The sequence below is a fragment of the Neolamprologus brichardi genome, chromosome 16 (assembly GCF_056152115.1).
Source record: "Neolamprologus brichardi isolate AB-2024 chromosome 16, ASM5615211v1, whole genome shotgun sequence".
NCBI classification, from domain to species: domain Eukaryota; kingdom Metazoa; phylum Chordata; class Actinopteri; order Cichliformes; family Cichlidae; genus Neolamprologus; species Neolamprologus brichardi.
Genome location: NC_142119.1, coordinates 33,757,410 through 33,778,730, shown reverse-complemented (window position 1 = coordinate 33,778,730; position 21,321 = coordinate 33,757,410). Strand labels below are relative to the sequence as shown.

Sequence of the window (21,321 nt, the reverse complement as noted above, 5' to 3'; positions counted from 1 at the left end):
GCTCGGCGCATCGGAGCAGTATGTGTCACGTGATAGAGCGGCTGTTGTCTGCAAGACCTGTCGGCGGTCTGTTGGAGCATTTGGAGCCTCGCTACATGCTTCCTAACCGCAGCATTTCATCTTGGCAAAAACTATCCCAGAGAAGTAAAGCAAGTGTGTAAGTTCATCCCTGAATGTTTGCATAGTATTTCCACGTTAAGCTTAACAACTGATATATTGAGCCACAGCTGGACTGGCCATCAGAGTTCCATATTGAGGTGAAAAGGAAGCGATTTGTCCCGTAATTCAGCTAGAATTAAAAAATAGACACAAAGCTGGAGTTATTCTCTTTGCTGCGCAGTTGCATCTACTTCTCTCATTCACTCCCCCTTCCTCTCCTGTTATTACTTCAAACATGAAACTGATCAATGATCAGCTGATCGGCTTTTCTGCCACAAGTCCCGTCTTTCTTGTTTGTTTATCGCCTTTGCGCTAGAAAGAGGAGACCAGCGGATAAACAACAGCAGCACGTTTAAGCTTGATCAGCTGTTGTTAGAATGTATTTAATATTAATTTCTAGTATCAGCTGATGTTTGCTGGAGCCACAGCTGTAAAGCTGCTGGTCATGATGTCGGTTTGGTTATGTGGTGAGAGGGAAACATGCAGATGAAACCAGGCGATGTCCTTACTGAGTCATCAGAGCTGAACAGGTGATGGAGAAACAGGTTTACCTTTTAGGTGACATGAATGAGTTGAAGGGAAGTTATGAACTGTTTCTGAGAGACAAATAACACCAGGATCCTTTTCTAAGCAGCTGACAGCTGGTAACTGTGCAGGGGCGGGTCTTCACATTAACAGGGAGAGGGGGGCACAAAGAAATATTTTTCTTTGTTATGTCATTTAAAAACTTTGAATAAATAATTATCTGAATCTTACAACAAAAGTGGTCATCCGATTAAATGTATAGAAATCCGTTATTGTATATAGTAACTAATAAGTCTAATATGCACCCTAATAAGCTATAGTACTTTTTCCTTTGGGAAGGTACCATCTGTGCAGTCTGCAATTCTGTTGAAGAAAGATGTTGAATCTATTTAATTATTGTAGAAAAATAATTGATTTCTGTGCATTTGTTTTACACTTGCATTAAATTAAAGTTGATTACATCGACTAATATTTTTGCTGGGAGTTGGCAACCCTATTAGTTAGGTTGCTTAATATTTCTACTAAGTACTCTTTAAAATACCAGAATAGGGAGGATGGTGTAGGTTTAAATTTATTAGACCGATCAGTGTTGCTGAACTATAAAATGTTTTGGGTGGAGTGTATCTTTTGCATACAGGTATAACAGAATAGCTTCGGTCGCTTGTTTTTTAAAACTTAAATATGAACTTATACAAAATGCAGCAAGATATTTATTAAAAAAAACCCCAGTTTTATTGATTACAAAATACGCTTTATCGGATTCATATCGGTATCGGCAGATATCCAAATTTCTGATATCGGAATCGGTATCGGACATTAAAAAGTGGTATCGTGCCATCTCTAGTCTTTAGGCACTTTATTACTAGCAGCTTGTAACATAAACACATAATCTGTTCCCATTTCTTTATTTCTTTGAATCTATGAAAAGTGCCAATGATAACACAGTTCAACAGGTTTAGCATGTTTTGCACCAACAAGGAGATTTCAGAAGAGCTATTAGTTGAAAACTTAGCGTATGTCGGCTTGGTAAATGTGTGAAATGCACTGGACATCTGGAGGAACAGCTTAACTATCTGCAGAAAATGAACAGTGAGTCATTAAAAATGGTGGTGGAGGGGGTGGGGGCATCCAAAGATCTAAAACAGGACCTGAGCGATGCATCTGGCACTTCAGTTGATGCGTCTACTGTTTGCTGAAGCCTCATCAGAAATGGTCTCAGTGGAAGGGTGGCTGTCAAGAAGTTATTCCTAAGGAAGGGAAAGGGGGAGAGAACACTAAGGTATATCAATTACACAAGAACTGGACTGAAAATGCATGGCAACAGATCTGATGGAGCGATGAATCCAAATTTGGAGGTTTTGGTCAAATTGTTGTTAGGGGTGCTCAATGTAGTCTCAATATTATATAACAATGTTTCAAGGAAATTTACAACAGTGATATTTTTGCTCACATATAAAAACAAAACCCAGAACATTTTTTTAATGGTGATTGCAGTTGATAGTATGCTGACATTTGGGAGTCCTTATATTGATACTATCATAAGCATAAATATTAGTATGAATCCGTAGTAATGGTCTACAGACATCTGTAAAACACAGTGGAGGCTCTGGCATGGTTTGGGACTGTGTGTGATTGGCAATGACTTGTTTTTCAGCACAACAGTGATCCCGAACACAATGCTAATGCAGTAAAAGCATACCTGGGTAGAAAAACGCACAATGGAAAACTATCAGTCATGGACTGACCCCTCCAGAGTCTACCTCAACATCTCTCAAGCAATGCGGGATCATCTTGACAGAGATCTAATTAAAAGGCACTCAAAGAAAAGCTTGAATGCACTTCTAGAAGCCTGGAAGACTATTGCTGAAGATAACTTGAAGAAATCATGCAAGAGTTGCCCAGGAGGGTTCAGGCTATCTTGACGAATAAAGGTTGTAATGCCAAACACGGTCTTTCATTTTCTAAGCAAAATGGAAAAAAATGAGGGGTGGGTCAAGTCATTTGCACAGCGCTGTATATGCAAGAGTCAATAGTGTTGATATTTACACTTTAAGTCTGAGAGCCAAAAGTTCTGCACTGTAGGTTTGCACAACAGTAAAAGAACAAACATCCCCCTCCCCCCTCCCTTCCAGCAGCAAAATCCATCATTAACCATCTGTTCAGTTATTTCTCACTAATCCTTACAATAACTCACTAAGTGCACTACTTCCTGGCAGATATTTTTGGAGCTATTAAATTCTGATGGCGCTGAAGGAAAATATCAAATATCCCACTTACTGGCGGAGTGCATTTTATACCATTCAACCTCTTGTTCTTAACCAGTTGAGGAAACCGAATACAGCACAACCTGATTACTTGCATGCACGTAAAAGCACAGAAAGGGTTTCTGTCTATTGGATGACTTAAGAGAGCAGAATGACATTTAGATTAAGGATATTGATAAGGGATTTAACAAATTAAGCAGAATTGCTACCACAGAGGGAAGAAAATAGCGTGACGAATCATGCTTCTCCATCTGGCAGTCTAGTGGATGAGTGAGTTTGGTGGTTGCCAGGAAAACGGTACCGTATTTTTCAGACCATAAGGCGCACCGTCGATGAACGGGTCTGTTTTCATACATAAGGTGCACCGGATTGTAAGGCGCATTAAGCGAAACAAAACAGTCAGATAAGTCAAACTTTACTCAACTCATTCGTCTTCCTTCCTCCACTTCCGTACTATTGATTCATTAGTGTTGAATTCTCTTGCAGCTGCTCTATTCCCATGTTGTTGCAGTATATTAATAACTAACCTTGTATTGTGAATTATCTCAGTTGTTCTCCTGACTGAGGTTTGGTCCGTTTACAGCATCCTGCCATGCGATTGCATTTGTCCCTGACCATCGGGAACCCTCACCTTAACTTTTATCGAGCGGAAAAAAGTTAGCGTTCATCCTCCAGCTTCACTGTGCTAATGTTATGCTAACATAGCTGTGTCGCTAGCGATCACGTAACACATCATTATATACCAGGTAGTCCAACTTCAGTAGCTCTACAAATGTCACTGCTGTTTAGTTTTCTGTCTTCATTTATGTTGGAAGTGATAGCAGAGCTGTACGTTTGAATTAGTTTCAGAAATCTCTCAGTCAGAACATGCTATATCATGCTTAGGTAACTAGCGAAACTAGCGAGCTAACTTCCGCTAGCTTCCTGCTAACTTCTAACTCCGTTAAATGTAATAAATTCTGTTTTCATGGATGCCCAGATGTTAAACTTAATTTGAGCACATAAAATCGGTTCAAGGCTAGTAAGCACAACCAGAATTAATACATAAGGCGCATCGGATTATAAGGCGCACTGTGGGTTTTTGAGAAAATTAAAGAATGTTAAGTGCGCCTTATAGCCCGAATAATACGGTACTTGTCTGACTGCTTTGTGTCAAATGTATAGTTTGGCGGACGGGGGCATTATGGCGTGGGAATGTTTTTCACCCCCTTTACTTCCAGTAAAAGGAACTCTTGATGTTTTGCATACCAAGAAATTAGGCAGCATATCAGTTTTTTAGACCCTTCATTTCAGTCGAGTCTCAGAAACTTAGGTGTTATATTTGACAGTTCAATGTCTCTTGAGAAACACTCTAAACAACTTGTCCGGAACTGTTTTTATCATCTAAGAAACATTTCTAAACTCAGACTACTGGTGTCAAAGGCAGAAGTTGAGATGATTCGTGCTTTTATCTCTTCTCGTTTGGATTATTGTAACAGTCTTTTTACGTGTCTCAACAAATCTGCTCTGGATCGCCTTCAGTCTGTACAGAAGGCAGCGGCAAGACTTTTAACTGGTACAAACAAGAGGTCACACATTACTCCAGTTTTGGCTTCTCTTCATTGGTTGCCTGTAAATTTTAGGGTTCATTTTAAAATTTTAGTTGTAACTTTTAGAGCTCTGCACGGTGAAGCTCCCCAGTATATCTCTGACCTGTTGAAACCTCATGCTTCATCCCGAGCACTTAGGTCTTCAGGTCAGAGGCTACTGGTGGTCCCACGTACTGGGTTTAAAACACGTGGGGATCGAGCTTTTCAGGCACTGAGGCTGTGGAACTCTCTGCTGTTGTCTTTACGCTGTCTAGACTCTACTGACTCCTTTAAAAAGCAGCTGAAGACATTTTTATACAAACAGGCTTTTAATTAATTTTAACTTGTATGTCTGATCTTATTGTAAAGCACTTTGTGATTTTTATCTGTGAAATGTGCTATATAAATAAATTTTACTTATTTAAAACATTTTGGACAATTTCATGCTCCCAACTTTGGAACATTTGGGGATGGGTCCTTCCTGTTCCTACATGACTGCATCGCAGTGCACAAAGCAAGGTCGATAAAGAATTAAATGAGCGGTGTGGAAGAACTTGACTGATCTGCACAAAAACCTGAACTCGACCCAAAAGAACACCTTTGGGATGAATTAGAGCAGAGACTGAGCCAGGCCCTATTGTCCAACATCAGTGTCTGACCTCACAACTTTTATTCTGTAAGAATGGTCAAATAAGCACACTGTAGCATATGTATAGCAGACCCGACCACATATTCGCATTTTTCAGCGCACTTTATTACAGTTGTCGTTTTCACACTCGCTTCTAATAGAGACAGCCTCCGGCTCCGGGTGAGCACGCTGTCTCCCGCATGCTGTCCATCGGCTCAGGCCGAGAAGATGCATGAGCAGGTGGTGTAAGTGGAGGTTGCTCATCCGCCCTCCTCCGTGGAACAGGAACAGGTGCAGGCGCTCCCACCCAAGAAGTGGGTACGGGTGCAGAGGTAGGCACGAACTCGGCCACCATTTGGGTCAGCACCTCCCCTGGCTGGCCCAATGCCCCAATCCTGGGTTTTTCACCACTGTAACATATCAACAGCTTCAACAAGAGTTGAAGCTGTCACAGCTATAAATGGTGGGCAGATGACATATTAACACCTGTCGATTAAGAATGGGTTCAAGTTCATATGGGTGTGAAGACCGATGACAAAATACTTTTGGGAATATAGTATATGTATATAATCGCATTAGATGTTCTTGAGTGAAGTGGACACAGCAGCTACTGATACTGCACAGTCCTTTCATAACATGGACATTTTTTAAAGCATTTTGATGTAATAGAAAATGAAGGAAAGCAAAAACATTTCTTTTCCCTTCCTCTATGAGCTCAGTCCATGCAGGTGTTATGAGGATTAAACTTGTGTGATAAAACATCAACGTTTTCAGTATGATACTGCAGAAATGTTACTGATAGAAATGGTGTGTAGTTAAAACTTGTTTTCTGAAACTGTTAATTCTTTTACCGTTTTCTTCCATTGCGATAATTTTCTAAACTTCTCCACAAAATGTTACACGCTTCACATGCAACAGCTTGGCACCAACCATGAGCTACTCACCTTTTCAACCTCAGTGTAACTGGGCAAAACCATTAATGACATTTCAGATTATTGCTGTGCTTTTATTTATTCTTATTTAAGAGTAATATGTGTGGTCTGACCACTCAATGACATCATGGCTGATATGATCCCATTGAAAGGTGATTTGTAGTTTTCGCCATATGCATAATGTCGTTTATAAATCTGTATTTTATCAACAATGTCCACCTGAAGTCATTCCTCTGAATGTATATTGGCTTTCTTGAAAGATCTGTGGGGTCCTGGGGTAGCTCACTGCCATGGACGCTGCCTCCCGAGCCACAGCGAGTGAGGCATGGAAATCCATGTTGCCTTACATACATACTTCCCACTCTAATCTAGAGGTTATTCTGTCATGTTTCAAGTCCACATTAAGAGAAATGCAATGAGATCTTTTAGTAATAGCAAGTTTGTGATTGAAGCTGTTATTATTCCAGGTTTATATGATGTTAATGTTTTGTTTTTGGGTTTGTTTGTTTTTTTGTTCACACAGAGAGACTGCCAGTCCTGACCGGCTATGGAGTGGTGTTGGCTTCAGACTGGATGACAGGGTCTACGAGGAGGACAGGGTCACAAAGTTTCTGCAGCAGCAGCAGGCTTTTCCTAGATGTACACTGAGCGGGATTGACAGCCTGCACAGCCGACCTCCTTCTCCTCTTCTCTGTTGTGATACACTTTCCCTTCCCTTTCTTCCCTTCTTTTTGCACTTCCTCTCTCCCACTTCTTGTTTTCCTTTTGTTTTTCCATATAATTTCCTTTGCCTTCTGTTAGACTCAACGTCATTGAGTTTTAGTGACCTTTGGTCTGCTTTAAGCTGGTTTCACTATGAGCTGGCTGAGCAGGTTAAACCCACGGGCTTCTGGGAGTCGGTCGAGCCGGAGCGCCGCCCCTTCCAGCCCCTGCACTGCAGACCCAGAGACCTGTCTCATGGTGTTTGAAAACCACTGGAGACAGGTGAGCTTAAAACACACACACAGTTTTTTTTTCTGTTTCTTTTCTTTCCAAAGCTCTTGTTTCTTGTCTTTCCTTTATACTGGTATGTTTTTACCCCTCCCTAAAAGCTTGGACCCATCTCTTGATCAATCCATCTTAAAAAAGTAAAAGGCACGTGTAACCCATGGAAGAATTACTAAAAGTTGGCAAACGCTGTCTTTAGCTCTCCGCTGCTTGAGCCGTGGCTGCATTGCAGGTCCCCAAATGACTCTGGGGCTGTTTTTGCCCGTCTGCCTCTGGAGAGATACCAAAGTGGAGGCAATGCACCAGTTGCTCTTGCAAGATGGGCTTTGCAGTCAAAAATACTTTCTGCTTAACGCTTTACCAGATGACCCTGTGTTTATTATCAATTGTATTTAAATTCCAAATAAATAACCTTTAAAAAGACATTTTTTAAGTTAGTTAATAACCATGTTAAGTAATTGAGACGAAACTATATTGGGGATTGAGATGATGATTTTTGCTATATTTGAGCAGCCTTACTGCTTACTGATCGACTTTTTGTGGCTTCAAAATAATAAATAATAAAAATTGCTCGATGTTCCTGCCCTGCCCACAGTGGTCTATATAGGTACTGATTTTTTTTTTTTAAATTAAAAATGTTATCTTCATGTTACAGCATCAGTGTTTGAACCAACACATAAAAGTTAATTTTGCACAAAGATTGTCCCATTTTCACAATTTGAGGCAAATTATTTTTCCTACCCAGAGTGAAAACTCAAGAAAAGCTGAAATCAAAATTAAACAATAATTTTGTCAGCCACAAAACAGAATCAAAGTTAAAAACTGCTTTTTAAAATTTTCTTCAGCGCCTAAGTAACGTTCTCTCTCTCACAGGTGAGTTAATTATAATCAGTGTTGGGGAGTAACGGAATACATGTACCGCCGTTACGTATTTAAAATACAAAATATGAGTAACTGTATTCCGTTACAGTTACCATTTAAAAAGGTGGTATTTAGAATACAGTTACTTTGTTGAAATAAATGGATTACACGGCGGTACTTCCCTGTTTCATATTGTGGCGGGTCAGGACTGTTTGGGTTTTGTTTGACAGCTACGTTCTGTTGTTCCAGGCGGCAGCGTTACGGTTGCCATGATTACAGGGTGACTCTCTCTGCGTGTTTCCTGGGTGAGAGAGGCCTTTTTGTTGTTGTTGTGCTAAGCTAACAGGCAGAATGCTACAGGTATAGCTCTAAAGAATGTAGCATCATGGGCAGTGTAGTCCGTGCTGCAGGGAGAATGGACTGCCATACCCGTTATGTGTCTGTGAGCGAGGGAGGGAGAAAAAGGAAAAGTACGAGCTGTCATCGAGCAAAAACGGGAGCTGGAAGCATGTAAATATAATAATAACCACTGCAGCCAAGAAGAGAGCCTGACGAGCCCAGCTGTAAGTAAGCTATTAAGACTCGACTGTACACCGTGTTCGTGTTTTCCTCCAAAAACAATAAGTTCTGTTGGAGCAGCCTTTCAACGCCTCTCTCTGTCTCTCGCTAGCAAAGTTGACCCAGACAACAAAGTAAAGCTAGTTTTCAGCTACGAGCCGACACAGAACCCACCGTATTAGTCAGAGGTCCCTTTACTACGGTTTGGAGCCGCGGACCTTCAGTAACAGTAATAAATCACAGCAATAGTACATTCATGTAGTTGTAAACAGCATGATAATATATTAAGTAATCCAAAGTATTCAGAATACGTTACTCTCATTGAGTAACGTAACGGAATACGTTACAGAATACATTTTGGGGCATGTATTCTGTAATCTGTAATGGAATACATTTTAAAAGTAACCTTCCCAACACTGATTATAATAAATCCAATTTATTGTGATAGTTCAAATTTTCTACTTTTAATCTTTTTTCTTTTTGGTGTGATTTGAAGGCTTTGTCTTTGTTCTAGTGAATGATTATGTGTTCACACAATGTGTGAAAGTTCACATCTTCACTGTGTCAGTGAGAGAAGTAAACTAGCTGGCTGATGTCCAGTTACCTACTGAACGTTTATAGGTTACACAGGTCTGTCACTGCCCGACGGTTGAAACTAATCTGAGGCAACAAAAGATGTCTGAGAAATTATCTACTTTCTGTTTTTCCCAGGGATTGCAGGGCGTGTGCACTTTGCAAACCCGCTCCTTCTTTGGCGAGACTCACTAAAGCTATATACAGGTCGGATCCTGTCAGTGAGTTTTTCTTTGAAAGGATCGGTTGTCATAATGGAGAAATGCATTTATAATCCACTGTAGAAGAAGCAGACACCAGCCATAAGTGGATATGTTGCAAATGCATTGCAACAGAGCCACAGAAGTGCACCTAAATGTAGTTTGTGACTTGTTATCTAGTATCTGCAGCTCTTATCTGTTCAACATGGGCCCAGATCTGCACATTCATTCTTGCTGTAGTGATGCTGACCAATTAAACTTCTGCTTATCATTTTGCTCTCACACACTTTTGACCACATATTCTCACCGTGAAGCGCTGTACAAATACAGGCCGTTTTATATCTTACAAAATAAGTTGTGTTGCACTGTTGTATTTTAACTGTTTTATCTGCCTGTATGCCTCGTTGTCAGTAATAGCCATGGCTGGAGATATTAAGTTTAAGGGTTGCCTGTCTGTTTGTGCTAATGGACTCGATATCTTGGGAGAGCCTTAAGGGAATTTCTTCCTCTCGGACTAAAGGATGAACCAGTTACATGGAAGCAGAATTGCATGACTTGAGGAAACATTGTAATGTGGAATAACATTCAGTTCTATGTGTTGTGTTACATAAACAAATACCCACACGTGCCATTACAGTTCTAGTGTTTGTGCTGGTCCTGTTAGCATGGACCTCAAACACTTCTTTAAGCCCACTGGATAAAGCGATGAAACTACAACACACTCCTTACTTTCTTTTCTCAGATATCTTGGGTGTTGGAGCAGCACGAGACTTCATCCTCCAGCGATGACCTCACGGCAGTGAGAAACAACACCGACCAGATGTTATGTTTGTTGGCAGAGGAGCGTCCTGCTGAGAGCTCAGAGAGCGGCACCAGCGTGCCACCTATGGGGCCCATACTGGAGCTTGTGGTCACAGAGAATATCCTGGAGAGGCTGGTTCAGTGGCACCTTCGCCGTGGCTTGGACCCAGACAGCCAGGGTGCACTGCTCAAACTGTTTGAGATGCTTATCGGTCAGTCCCAGCAGCCCCTGCTCCAGCACACAGCCATTCTCCACCCCCTTCTTAGGCTCCTGGGAGCTTGTGCTGACCCAGAACTTGGCTGTCCTTCAGCTCTGGAGAACAGCCTGGTATTGTTGCTTAACCAGGTACTTACAAACCTACAGTCTTTTCCAGTGTGTGTATGCAGTCACTATAAACAAAATATATTTCACAGATAGTAGACATCCCACAAATGACACACAAGTTTTGGTTTATTTTTTGTGTTAAAATTGAATGGATGTGAGATGACTGAGAATTGAAGGCTGGAAAAATTGGCTGTTGTATTAAAAACCTTAGCTGAGCTGTGGCTCTTCATAAAATCTGACAATTTGAATTATAGTAATTTTTCATTTGCTGTTGGCTTCCTGGAGGTGACTCAGTCAGCATCGTCTGTGACCTCTGCCTCTCCTCAGGTGTTGGCGACAGGCCTGAGCGCTCTTTATTCCTCTCTGCCGAGAAAGATAGAAGTTATAGTAATTTTTCATTTGCTGTTGCTTCTGCTGCATTTACTGTTTGCATGCTGTTTGCTAGATTTTATTATCTTAAAATGTAATTTGATTGATATCTTTTTCATGCAGCAATTGATTGAGAAACCAACAAATGAGAGCATCACATGCTGTGGCGTTTTTCTCCCCCAAACAATAAAGTTAGCTGAATATAGTCCAGCTCAGGTTACTGATTGATCAGGAGACGTACCATTTAATTGCAGGGGTTCCACTTCAAAAGCCAGGTGAATGTGGTGCATAAATAAATAGTAATATAATTGATGGTGTTCCCTGAAATGTTTTTAACTCCCCAGAAAGAGGCACTGACCTGCTGTTTTCATATAAAAGGAAACCTTTTGTAGTGATTAGTGATTCATTTCTGTGCTAAAGTTGGAATAATAACTAACTTCCAAAGTAGATTTTTCAACAGCGTTTCATGACTCTTGTGTCTTTTTTCCTCCATCAGATCTGTGTGTCAATGGCCCGACAGCCGGTGGTCCTAGAGATGTTGTTCCGGGCTGCACCAGCCCAGCAGGGCTCGACCAACCTGCTGATCTTTTCCCTGCTGGTGCCATTCATCCACCGAGATGGAGCCATTGGACAGCAGGCGCGAGATGCACTACTGCTGGTTATGGCGGCGTCAGCCAGTCACGAGGCTGTTGCACGATACATCGCTGAGAACTCCTACTTTTGTCCGGTGAGTGAGGAGCTTTTGAGTCGCTCTTCATTCTCTCTTTTTTCAGTTTTACCATAATAATGCTAATTTGGCTTGTGATTGATAGAAGTATGGTCAAAGCCAGACTCAAATTAAAACCTCTGAGTCTAAAGACCATATAGTATATGGTGAATATGACCCATTCTTTATTGATGTGATGGTTAAGGACAGATTATAAGAGTTGGATCTTGACTTAATTTCCCTCACTGCTTCTAAAAAAGAGAGAAGTGTGTGTTTGCGTGCAGGCTGTCTGATTCTGATGCATTAGTGATGGTGTGCGATAATGGAAGGAGAAGGAGATGACTATGCACTCTGACAGACCATTCATCCTTATCTACATCCTATCAACTGTGTCTCAACTCGAGGCTTCCTATTTAAAAAAAAAAAACCCAGAAACTCACCCAACATCACATGTTTGCAGTTTTTAGGAGAAACTTTATTGTTTAGTGATAAAGAAGTTCAGGGGCTTGGGAAGCGTATCTGTAACCGGAAGGTCGCTGGTTCGATCCCCGGGCTCTCTGTCCTGGTTGTTGTGTCCTTGGGCAAGACACTTTACCCTACCGCCTACTGGTGTTATTATCCATTATTATTATTATTATTATAAGACAGCTTAACCCTTTAAAACCGGTTGGAGCGGGCATGCTCTGTTTTGCGTAACTATTTTTAAATCCCGGTAGCTCTGCAACCACGTAAGCTAGCGCAATAATTTTTTTGCATATGAAACCGGAGGAGTTGTACTTACATCTTATGCCATCAGCTTGTCCTCGGTCACAGTTTCCTTCCACATATAGCTTTGCAAAAACTGCATAAAATGTGCTTGCAGCAACACAAACATAATATTCCAGAAACACGCTTTGCTGATCTGATCAGCTGTTCATAACACTTCCTATGTTGGAATAGACATCAGCGCGAACTATCGCATGTCCGCCATGACCTGCCCGAAACCGGAAGTGACGTCATTTTCGCGGAAATGTAGTTTTTTACCATCAAGGCCTAATGAGCCTATACTGGTGTTTTTAAAAGTTATATTTGACTTTATGACTTTCTGTGTCGTTTCTGGGATGCTTAGGACTCATATTGCACTGCTGGAAATAGTTTATTTTGATGCACATGCTGCTTTTTTTGCAAATTTGCATTATAATATTTATTTTCGTTTTTCCTGCAGTATATAAAAATTGGTGTATTTCAAAAATAAAACTATGAAGACACTCAAAATAAATTTCCTGTGGTGGGAAACTATTTTGTGCAACTTTTTTGTATTTACAGTTTTGAGGGATAAGCCTCTTAAATTTCTCTAACTAGAAATATATGTTAAAAAAACAAAAGCAATTTTCAATTTTTTTGTAGTTTATTGCACTTTTTTGCAACTTATGTAATTACTGTGCACTTAATGCAGACATATTATTAAAATTTGGGCTATAATGGTTGTATTGATGTATAGCAACTTGAAATGCTCCCAAAAATGGCTCCACAACATGTAAAAATATAATATAAGCTCTGGCGGACTTGGTTCTATGGTAGGTCTTAAAGGGTTAAGAAACCTTGTGTGAAATGCGGTTTCCTTACTGATGCAGTTCTCCCCCAGTGAGTTTAGAAGCGCCCTTTAGTAATAACTGTTTGTTCTTTAAGCAGGAGACCTAAAAGAAAGATGAAAACAAAGGAAAGATATTTTATCATTTTTGAACTGTGATTTCTTTTTTCCTTTTCTTCCGTTTGGAAACACAATCATAACTTGAAGGTGGAAAGTTTATTCCGCTTTGAAGTAAAGCCTGTCTGCCTTGTTTTTGTCATTTCTTTTAGCTGCCACTAGATGTAATTAAAGAGCCGTGTTATACTTAATGCAGTCTGAGGTGCATATTTAAAGATATTAGTTTAATTTGCTTAACAGTTCTGTGATGGGAACATGTGTCTGCATATATTTGAATGTATGAACAAGAGTTGGTCAGGATCCAGCTTTAACTGAATCTGGTCCCAGAGCAATGTTTAAGCTTTCACACTGCCTTATAAGAGCGAGTGTTGCCTGATGTCTGTATACAGCACTGTGGTCAGTAGTCCCCCGCCCCCCTCCCTCTCAGGTCTCTATACTCTGGTGCTAACTCAGCTATTTTCTGCTCATCTTCCTTCCAGCAGCTTCAGTCTGACCTAGTTACAGCTGAAAGATCCAGTGGAGGTGGCGTTAATGACCAATCGCTCCTCTCTGCCCGAGTCTGGCTATTTCCTGTCTGTGCATACTCACACGCATCATAATCAGCTTTGCTTTGACAGTTTTGGATCTAGTTCAACAATCTTAGACAACAGGAACAATTGTAGTCTTTCTCACTTTGTAAGCAGAGTACAGAGAACATCCCGTCTTTGCTCCGTCTCCCTTGGTGTCCGTGCACAGCTCTTTTTGAGGAAGTTTGCTTCATCTGTTTTGTCAGCCTAACGGGTTCAGGTTTCTCTCTATCCTATATGTGCACGGCAGCAGCAATAAATATTGGATTTTTATAAAAGTCATCAGCTGTTATTAAAAGGCTAAGATACATGAGGGGCTTTTAGCTAGCCTGTGAATCCACTGTGTCTGCATGTGCTGGGGAGGCACTCGTTTAAACCTTTTTTTGGTAACAGTAGGACTCGGAGTACGGATCATCATGCTGAAATTATTTGAATTATGATGAAAATATTTAAAAACTGCTCATTTAAGCAGTTGAGATTTGCAGCAGACAGTAATAATAGTCAGCACAGTCTTGATGGGAGGGGTTGGACGGGCTGTGACTTGGTGATATTTGTATGAAAATGCTGCTTATTTCCTCGATCATTAATTTGGTGTAGTTTGTAGCTCTTGTTTGTTACTTCCAAAAGTCAGACCTTTAAAAATAGACTATTTGAGAGGTGCCACCTGCTGACTCCTAGAGGTGACTCAGTCAGCAACGTCCGTGACCTCTCTGCCTCTCCTCAGGTGTTGGCGACAGGCCTCAGCGCTCTTTATTCCTCTCTGCCGAGGAAGATAGAAGTCCGAGGAGATGACTGGCACGCCCTTCGGCGGGAGGACTGGATGGGCGTGTCGTCGCTCGTGCTCTTCATGAACTCGCTCGAGTTCTGCAACGCCGTGGTGCAGGTCGCCCATCCGCTGGTCCGCTCACAGCTTTTGGATTACCTTCACAACGGCTTCCTCGTACCTGTCATCGGCCCCGCCCTGCATAAGGTAGCAAAGGGGACTGTTTTTGTTAGAAAGGCTGCAGTTTCTTTAACAGCCGAGTCGGGGAGGGGGGGTGAACAAGTTCCCTTAATGTTGCTTTTAACCGTGCACACATAACTATTATCATATTGCATATCTTTAGCAGTTTTGAGACACCTTTAATTGTGTGTGTTTGCAGTCATCGGTGGATGAGATGATCGCCAGCACAGCCTACCTTGATCTTTTTCTGCGCAGTATAACGGAAACTTCCCTCCTCAAAACTTTCCTGCGCTTCATCCTGCTGCATCGCCATGACAATGACACCATCCTGGACACGCTGCTCACGCGCATTAGCAGCAATTCAAGGGTCCGTATACAAGTGTGTGTGCGTGCATATTTGTGAAGGAGCCCTGAGGCCCTCATTTGAACTCGACTGAGTGGGTGGTGAGTGGGTTGAAAGCAGAAACTGAGTAGGATACAGAATAAACATGGAAACTGAATCTCTTCATGTCTGCTGCAACAATTGAGGATTGTGTTACCAGTTATTTATAAGTGGTTAAATAAGCCTCAGCAAAATGTTTCAACGTTATCTTAAATTCCCTCCAAATGCATAAATATCAGTGTTTTTGGAACAGCAGTGGTGTTGGGAAAATATCTATTAATTCACCTGAAGTATGACGGAAACCATTCGGTTGAAAAAAGGGAAACGATGGTTACCCCCAAATAGGAGTTAAAAAGGAATAGTGTTAAAACATCAGCATCACTTCACTGCTGGCACGGCGTCGAATTTTGCTGTCCTGGAAAGCTCCTCACCCTCCAGCCCGATCACGTTGGCTGGAGGGTGTTATGTTCTTTTTTAAAATGGAGAAAATAAAATTTAGACTCAGAGGAAATGTTAATAAGTTCTCACAGATGTGGCAGCCTTTTATCATTTACTTTAACTCATTGAAAACACTTACTACACACTAAACTTTTGTACCACAGGGTTCCCTTTTGTTATGGTTTTGGGAGGGAGTTGATTTTTTTTTTAATTATTATTTTTTTGTTTGTTTGTTTGTTTTTTTGTTGTTTTCTGTGTGTGGGTTGTTGTTGGTTTTTTTTTCTTTCTTTTTTATGTTTTATTGTTATCATCCGAATCTTAATGGCCTAATTTGTTTTGATATATGTCTTTATATCGGTTGGTACTTGCTGTATTGGCCCTGATATGTCAAATTACATGTGCAAAACTTTATAAATAAAGAGGGGGGAAAACATCAGCACCGCTGACTAAAACGACTGGTGTTCACTGCTAAGAAAATAGTCAATTTTGCTGTTATAGAATTTTATTGGAGTCTAACCAATATTAGCTGCCAACATAAGGTATCAAAGGCTACGTTCACACTGCAGGCGAAAGCGCATCAAATCCGATTTTTTTGACCCTATGCGACCCATATCCGATCATGGTGTGACAGTGTGAACGGCACAAATCCGATATTTTCAAATCCGATCTGGGTCACTTTCGTATGTGGTACTGAATCCGATACATATCCGATGTTTTAGAAAGCGACTGCTGTGTGAACGGTCATGTCGCATTAAATCCGTCTTTTACGTCACTGACACAAGACAGACGCCAATTATCAGCACCGAAGAAGACATCGCGAACGCTTCCTGGCCATCCGATGAAACTGTTGGGAAGACAACGTTGGAGAAACGTGAACATTTTATTTGTACTGTATAATCTGCAGATTCTGACAGAAATCTGTAACTATCCTTTGAAGCAGCGCTCCTCTAAAACAGCAATAAGGATCATTATTAGGTTATTTACATTATTATGTAAATAACAAAATAACTTAAAGCAAAAATTGGGAAACGTGAAGTCAGAAGTCTTTATATTAAGGGCCATCAGTCAAACAATACTGTTGGTCTGGGTCTAAACAGAGCGCGTTGTGTGTGACGTCTTCTTCTGCGCTTTGAGCGTTCACACTAGAGCGCGTTTGCTGTCGCATTTTATTTGTAGTGTGAACAAGCAGACAAAAAAATCGGATTTGATCAAAAAATCTGAATTGAGCATCAAGACCTGCAGAGTGAACGTAGCCTAAATGTACATTTCAACCACGTTATGAGTGCTGATGTTGCGTAGTTTGTTTACCAAAGGGACACAAATACCAACTTTTCCAAGTGGAGCAAAAAAAGCGTAGAAAGGAAATCCAAAAAAACTAAAAAGAAACAATATCAACCGATATATCACATTTTTAAATTGCTAAAAATTGGCATTGAGCTTAAAAATCCTATATCGTTTGGGTTCTGAAATTTATTCTGAGGCTTTTTTTGGAGGGGGGGAATTTCAAAAAATATTTTTTATGAATCATCAGTGTCCTACGTTTGTGTATGTCCTCCTCAGAAAATGGTTGTTTTCTAACTAGTTTCTTTCTGCTTGTTTTGCAGCTCTGCATGGTGTCGTTAAGCCTCTTCAGGACTCTCCTGTCCTTGAATTGTGAAGACGTCATGCTACAGCTTGTACTCAGGTTTGTGTGCGCTTCGGATCATTTTGCCAAATGTTATACTTCCAAAGGGCTTCTTCACACATCCAGTCATTTAGATTAAGTAAAGGTCATGACGCAAAGACACCATCTGTCAGCAGTTACCACGAGATGATACAGACAAGGTTATTTTTGACCATTTTTACAAAGATTTTATGAACTACCAATGGCTGTTTCTCCCATTTCCCATACTACTGTCAGAAGTTGCCAGTGACCACCCCCCCCCCCCCCACCCATTAACACATTACCTGCAGGCTGTGATTAGGGCATACTGTCTGTGTTTTAAGGTGGTTTGTCACAGCAAGATAAATATGGCAAATATGGAAATGTAGAATTAACCCTTTAAAACCGGTGGGAGCGGGCACGCTCTGTTTTGCGTAACTATTTTTAAATCCCGGTAGCTCTGCAACCACGTGAGCTAGCGCAATAATTTTTTTGCATATGAAACCAGAGGAGTTGTACTTACATCTTATGCCATCAGCTTGTCCTCGGTCACAGTTTCCTTCCACATATAACTTTGCAAAAACTGCATAAAAAGCACTTGCAGCAACAAAAACATAATATTCCAGAAACACGCTTTGCCGATCTGATCAGCTGTTCATAACACTTCCTATGTTGGAATAGACGTCAGCGCAAACTTTTGCATGTCCGCCATGACCTGCTCGAAACCGGAAGTGACGTCATTTTCGCGGAAATGTAGTTTTTTTTACCATCAGGGCCTCATGAGCCTATACTGGTGTTTTTAAAAGTTATCTTTGACTTTATGACTTTCTGTGTCGTTTCTGGGATGCTTAGGACTCATATTGCACTGCTGGAAATAGTTTATTTTGATGCATATGCTGCTTTTTTGCAAATTTGCATTATAATATTTATTTTCATTTTTCCTGCAGTATATAAAAATTGGTGTATTTCAAAAATAAAACTATGAAGACACTCAAAATAAATTTCCTGTGGTGGGAAACTATTTTGTGCAACTTTTTTGTATTTACAGTTTTGAGGGATAAGCCTCTTAAATTTCTCTAACTAGAAATATATGTTAAAAAAACAAAAACGATTTTCAATTTTTTTGTAGTTTATTGCACTTTTTTGCAATTTATGTAATTACTATGCACTTAATGCAGACATATTATTAAAATCTGGGCTATAATGGTTGTATTGATGTATAGCAACTTGAAATGCTCCCAAAAATGGCTCCACAGCGTGTAAACATATAATATAAGCTCTGGCGGACTTGGTTCTATGGTAGGTCTTAAAGGGTTACAAATGACAACACAGTTTGTTAAGCTTCCTGAATGGTAACCTATATCCTGTGCATGTGGATTAACTTATCTAAAAGTTGCTTCTGTGTGTTCTCTCGCTCTCAGGTATCTCCTGCCATGTACTCACGTAATGCTGAGTCAGCGTCGTGCTATCAGGGAGACTGACTTATACGGAAAGTCAGCGGACAAGTTCCTGTCATTAATCCCAGAGTGCTGCCGGTTCAACGCAGCTGCCTCCTCTGAGAGAGATGAGGAAAATCCATTTTGGGGCAAAGGTGAGCCACACACTTGTGGAAAGTGAGCAGTTGACACTAATAGTTGTGGTTGTAAATGATATGAACTGAAATATAATCTTTTACTGAGTGGAATATACTGCACACAATAGTTGTGCAGCTCCTCTAGTCACTTACTTTACTTAAGACCTTTAGTTGTAGAGCCAGAGGAAATTTGCATGGAAAACTCTTGGTGTAAGGAATGTTATTGTATTTGGGATATCAGATCCTGGCTCTACTCATGGTTTTCCTGTTTGCCCGTATATTGTCATCCTGCAGTACTGAATAGTCCCAGCACAGAGTCTCCCGCCCCACCCAGACCCAGCACTCCATCCCGCCTGTCCTTCTTCATGAGACAGCAGAGCAGTGGAGGTGGATCAGGAGGTGCTCCTACCTCCTCTAGCATGGATCCACTGCAGTCCAGTTCTTCGAGCTCCCACCAGATGTCTCCTGACAGCCCGATGCACCATCAGCAGACCCACACAGATTGTCTGGACTGGGATTCAGGTTATCTGGAGTATCTTAAGGACGCTCGGAGGAGCATCGAGTTTTGCTCTTGGGCTTGTCGTGACTGGTCGGCACCATACGATGGCGAAAACCCATCCCCAAACACAGCCCCGCCACCCCCACTTCCCCCTACCTCCAATGTCCCGATGACTATGTTCCCCGAGCACTTCTCTTTCCAGCAGGGAGGAAGTCATAACTCTTCTCCCGGTCAGCAAAGGGCGGCCATTGTGGCAGCAGCGCGGTCTGAATGGAGTAGCTCTGAGCGGGACAGCGGAGAGTGGGATGTTACGATCGGCAAAAACAGCTGCATCAGCCTAACGCCTCGCTCCAAGAAACGCAGCCTTCAGCGAGAGGAGCTGCCTCCCAAGCCTGTCCCTCCTCTCGTACCTTCTTCGTCTTCAGCAACCGCTTTATCCACTTCTCATCCCATCTCCTCCCCAGCTCCTCACATCCCCTCATCTGCCATCACTGTTAGCTACCAGGCTATGTACAATGGAACGATGGCGCAGGGAGACGGGTGCTCAGACAGTCGTGATAGAGGACTGGAGGTGAAGAAAGTGAAACGGGACTTGGGTGATCAGCAGTATTTGGATGAAAACGCCAACCAAAATGGTTCCCTTGTTAACTGCCCCTCGCAAAGCTGCACTGCTCTCCCAAAGTCTATTTTTAGCAACAGTGACATCAGTGATGCACAATCTCTTTGTCCTAGCAAGATTTTTACTCAGACCTCCATTAACCAGTCAGCATCTGATACCAAACTGCTGTCAAGTGAAACCTTAAACCCACTCGATGCATCCTCAGATCTTCCAGAAGCCAGTCAGCAGTCTGTAGAGAGTCTTATTGAGGAGCTGCTGGAGCAGGCGCCGGGAGACCCACAGCTGCCTGGCGATGCCAACGGTCAGGGCATTAGCATCGAGGCGTTCACACAGGAGCTGAGAGAACTGGAGGACCGGGTGAAAGAGCGCTGCAAAGCAGCCTGTCAGCTGGAGGAAATCGCCAGAGAGAGTTTGTCCACTGAGCGGCAGGAAGAAGAACAGCAGCTGTCATCAGCACTGGAGGGGAAGCTGACGGGTGACGTGAAGGCAGACGGGTCTGCGGTGGGCATCTGTAGTCCTGCCAGACCACTGAACCAACCTGTCTCCCAGCCATACACAGGTGACTCACGGATTTCTTTCATTGTTGCATCTGTTTGTGGATACGTCTACTGCTGTCATCATGTTTTCATGCTCACACTGCTGTATCGAATAAGTGGTTGGATGTGTAACAGGAATTGTATCACTGAGCTCTTGCTGTTGATAACTGCTAACAGCACAGCTGTTGAAGTTATGTGGTTGATGGTGTAATTACCACCTTTTTAATCAGCAACATTTCTATCTGCTGTATCAATTCCTCAAACTTGGGAACTCTTCTTGACTATATTTAACCCTTTAAAGCCGGTCAGAGCAGCACGCTCTGTTTTGCATAACTATTTTTAAATCCCGGTAGCTCTGCAACCACGTGAGCTAGCGCAATAATTTTTTTTGCATATGAAACCGGAGGAGTTGTACTTAAATCTTATGCCATCAGCTTGTCCTCGGTCACAGTTTCCTTCCACATATAGCTTTGCAAAAACTGCATAAAAAGCACTTGCAGCAACAAAAACATAATATTCCAGAAACACGCTTTGCCGATCCGATCAGCTGTTCATAACACTTCCTAGTTGGAATAGACGTCAGCGCGAACTTTTGCATGTCCGCCATGACCTGCCCGAAACCGGAAGTGACGTCATTTTCGCGGAAATGTAGTTTTTTACCATCAGGCCCTCATGAGCCTATACTGGTGTTTTTAAAAGTTATGTTTGACTTTATGACTTTCTGTGTGGTTTCTGGGATGCTTAGGACTCATATTGCACTGCTGGAAATAGTTTATTTTGATGCATATGCTGCTTTTTTGCAAATTTGCATTATAATATTTATTTTCATTTTTCCTGCAGTTTATAAAAATTGGTGTATTTCAAAAATAAAACTATGAAGACACTCAAAATAAATTTCCTGTGGTGGGAAACTATTTTGTGCAACTTTTTTGTATTTACAGTTTTGAGGGATAAGCCTCTTAAATTTCTCTAACTAGAAA

The 21,321-nt window shown here is 41.5% G+C and overlaps 1 protein-coding gene across 2 annotated transcripts in view; it reads left to right on the top strand.

The window, feature by feature from the left end:
• The window catches only part of fhip1b (FHF complex subunit HOOK interacting protein 1B), a 41,373-nt gene that overhangs the window by 3,568 nt on the left and 16,484 nt on the right, over window positions 1-21,321 (top strand). For both annotated transcript variants that reach the window (XM_087852970.1, XM_087852969.1), the window contains exons 2-9: window positions 6,600-7,060; window positions 9,998-10,402; window positions 11,247-11,477; window positions 14,434-14,679; window positions 14,852-15,019; window positions 17,077-17,156; window positions 18,536-18,705; window positions 18,982-20,364. In XM_087852970.1, the coding sequence (XP_087709096.1) occupies window positions 6,932-7,060; window positions 9,998-10,402; window positions 11,247-11,477; window positions 14,434-14,679; window positions 14,852-15,019; window positions 17,077-17,156; window positions 18,536-18,705; window positions 18,982-20,364 (2,812 nt within the window). In that variant the 5' untranslated portion in view covers window positions 6,600-6,931. The remainder of the gene's footprint in view (window positions 1-6,599; window positions 7,061-9,997; window positions 10,403-11,246; window positions 11,478-14,433; window positions 14,680-14,851; window positions 15,020-17,076; window positions 17,157-18,535; window positions 18,706-18,981; window positions 20,365-21,321) is intronic.